Genomic DNA, 4495 nt, shown 5'->3' with positions numbered 1-4495 from the left:
ATGTATTTAATATCTCAAAAATTTAAAATTTGTCTATTTAATTTCTTTTTAACTCGTTAACTTGTGCCCTTAAGATAAAAGTTAGTATGACTCAATTAAATAAATATCATTACCTAGACAATGATATTAATTATAAATGAGCAGCTCTAATTTTTTTTACGGTAAATGAGTATGTTCCATGTTAGCTTTTTTTGGGTAAACGACATGACTGTCTATACAATTAACATTTTTTTTATTAACCCTCCGATTCATATAATGGTTTGTCTACTAATTTGGATTTTGATCAAAAGATTATTAAAATCCAATTAAGAATTAAAACACGAGTTTTTCCAAACGATTTATTTTTTGTAGAGTTTATTAATCACTTGGTTTGTATAACATTAATATAAATGTATATAAATGCAAAACAAAGAATTAAAAATATATAAATAATACTTAGAAAAAATTGATTATATTCCATTGAAAATAAAAATGATACTACTCAATTTAAAATAATTTTACTCCCTCCGTCCTTTTTTATAAGACTAGTTTACAAAAACCACAGGTGTTAAAAAAAGTTGTTAAAATAATAAATATGTAACAAATGTTATGTACTACCTCCGTCCCTAATTATAGGACCCTTTTGAGAATTTTTTTTGTCTCTTTTTATAAGACCCCTTTGCTATTTCCAAATACATTAATTAATTCTTTACCAACATACCCCTATTTATTTTATATCTTTTTCTTCAATCAGCATTAAATATTACATTGAAAACATACATTAACCCTCTCTCTTAAAGACAAATTTGTAAAAACAATAGTAATTACAAACAATTCTTGATGTTATTTTTCTAGAGATATAGCATTGCTCTTTTACAAATAAGACACTATTAGGAGACATAGAAATATTTTAAAATTGACTCTAAATTTGAGAGGAGGAAAACATTCAAAGTCAAAAAGGAGAGAAGATTCTATAGACAAATTTGTGGGTGACATGAATGCATCACCAACCCATTGCATCATTACATTTGGCCTTTCAAATTAATTAATAAAAACATATTCATACATACTTTTTCATAACATATTCATACATACTTTTTCATAATAAGTTTGACTCAGAAAATCCCCAATTACTTTATTATAAAAAAAATAAAAATGTTCACCTTCTTATTTGTATAATACACTCCTTAATACAAATATTCAATCTCTGAACCATTCCTTTTGAAAAATTCAAAACAGATCCTACATTTGAGTAAACCACTTCAAATTCGGAAGAATTTCCTTAGTCACACACAAAAAAAAAAAAACCACAATCCTTCTTTCCTTTCTTCCTTTCAAACAACACTTAACCACATTCATACAAAAACTACACCATTTCAAACCCTTTGAAATGAACAAGAAGCAACACCAAGTGAAATTAGACGACGAACAAATCTCTGAATTACGCGAAATATTCCGATCATTTGATCGAAACAACGACGGAACCTTAACACAGTTAGAACTAAACTCCCTTCTCCGATCGCTTGGTTTAAAACCAAGCGCGGAGCAGTTAGAAGGATTCATACAAAGAGCAGACACAAACAATAATGGATTGATAGAATTCTCGGAGTTTGTTGCGTTGGTGGCGCCGGAGTTGTTGCCGGCAAAGTCTCCCTACACGGAGGAGCAGCTACGGCAGCTGTTTAGGATGTTTGATCGGGATGGGAACGGGTTTATCACGGCAGCGGAGTTGGCTCATTCAATGGCGAAATTGGGACATGCTTTAACGGCGGAGGAGTTGACCGGAATGATCAAGGAAGCTGATATGGATGGTGATGGGATGATCAGTTTTCAGGAGTTTGCTCAAGCTATTACTTCTGCTGCTTTTGATAATTCTTGGGTTTAATTTATCTATTCTCCCTTTATTAGAGGTAAATAATTCAATAATTTAGACTTATAAGTTATAACTTAAGCTTTTATATGAGAAATGATATTTTGACAACCATTTTTTTGATAATTTTTGAACAACTTTCTCTCTCATACTCACATGATGTTGTTATCCTCTCTCTTCCTTTTTCTCTCTCCATAGTTTTTGACCAATAAGAAGTGAGAAAAACAAGCTTGTCAACAAAGTTGTCATCAAATGGATGTCAAAATATCATTACTCCTTTTATATTGCCTTATTTGAACTTATCTACGGAAATAAGTGTTGTGTGACTATATGAAAGAATTTTTGAAAACAACTTATGATAATTTTCATTGGCTTATCTCAACTAATTTACATAAGTTCTTCAATATAGTTTATATAAACAACTTATACCATATAGAAAATAATTTAATCCCCTCATGAAAAGAAAAGAAAAGAATTTTTTTTAACATGATTTTATCTTTTGCTGTAAAAATAGGTTATGTAAGCTCATATACAAGTATACAAGTGTTTATGATGTTAAGTGTTTGTGTTATAAACCACAAATAAATTGTTTATCCAAATAAGCTTCTCACTAGGTTGTATAGTTTAAAAATGATAGGGACTAGTTTGATATTATTGTTTCTAGGGACTAAATAAGGCCGAAAGAAAATTGATAGAGACCAAATTGAGTTTCATTTTCCTTGATGTATTCAATAGAATATTTAACACACTTTGTAAATCTTTAATGGATATTTCTAAAAGAAATTTTGATTAAATGAATGAATTGAGTAATATGTTAAAATATAAGAGATTAAATTGTAATTTTGATTAACTAGTTGATTTAATTTATAAAGAGTTGACTCATATCTGCAAGTGTGTGTTCAACTCACGATGACAATGTTGGAACATTGTTGATAGACAACAAATACTTGTGTAAACTCTTAGTCTTAAGGTCTATCCTAACTTTGATGAGCTATATCCAACGTAATTTTTTTTCTAAGCAAAAAAAATTCATTTAAGTTGACTCTTTCCATATTTCTTCCTAAAAAATATGTTGTATAATTCCTCTATCGTGACTGCCTCACTTGTAATTGGAGACCACTTACATACATACGGGTCATCTAACTATAAATTTGATTACTTGACTATTTTGTAGTACTGAATTTTAGTTGTGTTAGTGCATTAATTGACTATTTTGTTTTATTTAATTGATTAATTTAGTACTGTTAATTAAATGCCATTTTAAATTCACCGTAACATTCATCATTCTCAATGTGTAAGAAAAATATTTCTTCAATGACTTTGGACCGAAACATATTTGTTGCCAGCTAACTTGTTGTTTCCTGCAGATTCGAAGGCCAAACATGGATTGGTTGAAGGCAATGTTGTGTGATGAAATAGGGTCGAAGCCTTTCCCTTCGTTGAGTCATTTTTGTGGAGACTGGTTGTAAACTACTGATGGAGCTAGTGCTTAGGTTTGAATTAGAATATTTTATATGCTTTTTCATACCCTTTTCCTATCTGAGGAAAGGAGCCAGGCCATCAATTTTTGGATCTTGTGATTGTGATGATGTTGAAGTTGAAGTTCACAGTTTATGAATTTTAAAAAATTATTGGTACTTGTTTATTTCTTATAGAGTAATGATAGATGTACACCCCATATATGGGGATACCACGATGGCTAAGTTAATTTTATTGGGCCTCACGGTGAGCGTCAGATGTTCATGTGTAGAACATTACCTACCTCGTCGACAATGTACCGAGGCTTAGGTTTCAATTTTAAGTAATAGGTCTATTCATAGAGGTAACGAGGGAACCTCTTTCCCCACCGTGTAGGGAGCGTATAGCCCATATATTTTCACCACTAAGTCGTTAGTGGCATCTCATGTGTCTAGAGTGGCTTGACTACGAAAAAGTATATTACATATATGGTCTTTCTAGACATTGTTCAGGTAATGGACTATTCTTCATCGCGCTTTAGTTACTCTAACATAGTGGACTGAGTTAATAAGGACATTTACGACGGTCCAATTACTTAACTGGTTATTTTTAAGGAAGCAAATTAATGCATTTCATTAGCTAAAAGATGTTAAATACATGACCGTACATCATCATAAATGTTGGGGCTAGGATCATATGAGGCTACCCTCGATAATTCGTGAGCGACCTCATTAGCTTGCCTCCTATTAAACTCGATATGAGAGTTTTGAAAACTATCCTAAAATAACTGTCTACAGGCAGTAATGATACCTCCAAGTTCACTATCATCATCTACCTCTGTATGAAAAGAATCCACGATCTGTTGTGAATCTAAAACAAAGTTTACATTATCAAATCGGAGGTCTGATACCCATTACAGCGTCGTGTGTAACCCAACTGTTTCTCCTATCGTAACATCACATAGAGGAGAAAACCAATCAGTTCTTGCAAGCACAAAGTCACCTGCATCATCTTGGATACACATTCCAATACTGACTCGGTTAAGAAAGGAGGAGAATGTGGCATTGATATTGCATTTGCACCTACCTCTTGCTGGTTTTTCCTATCGGATCAAATCTTGCCAACTTGGCTCCTGGTGAGATACGGCTGAAATTGTGCCACCTTCTTTTTTAATAAGTTGCGCGGACC

General features: G+C 32.0%; 1 protein-coding gene across 1 annotated transcript; it reads left to right on the top strand.

Annotated features, from left to right (window-relative positions):
* The first annotated feature begins 1217 nt into the window (after window positions 1-1217).
* LOC146900088 (putative calcium-binding protein CML18) lies at window positions 1218-3494 on the top strand. Its single transcript, XM_085735596.1, has 2 exons — window positions 1218-1889; window positions 3217-3494. Exon 1 carries the CDS (start codon window positions 1370-1372, stop codon window positions 1862-1864), a length of 495 nt encoding a protein of 164 aa, XP_085591722.1. The 5' UTR covers window positions 1218-1369; the 3' UTR covers window positions 1865-1889; window positions 3217-3494.
* Window positions 3495-4495: the final 1001 nt, after the last annotated feature.

Source organism: Medicago sativa, chromosome 8, assembly GCF_051527215.1.
Source record: "Medicago sativa cultivar Bolivia chromosome 8, Bolivia_mono, whole genome shotgun sequence".
In the NCBI taxonomy this organism is placed as follows: Eukaryota; Viridiplantae; Streptophyta; class Magnoliopsida; order Fabales; family Fabaceae; genus Medicago; species Medicago sativa.
Note: the sequence above shows the minus strand (reverse complement) of the source record. Positions and strands in the feature narration are given on the sequence as shown.

Coding starts and splice junctions, on each gene's coding strand:
- LOC146900088 (XM_085735596.1), top strand. CDS start 1,370: ATGAACAAGAAGCAACACCAAGTGAAATTAGACGACGAACAAATCTCT.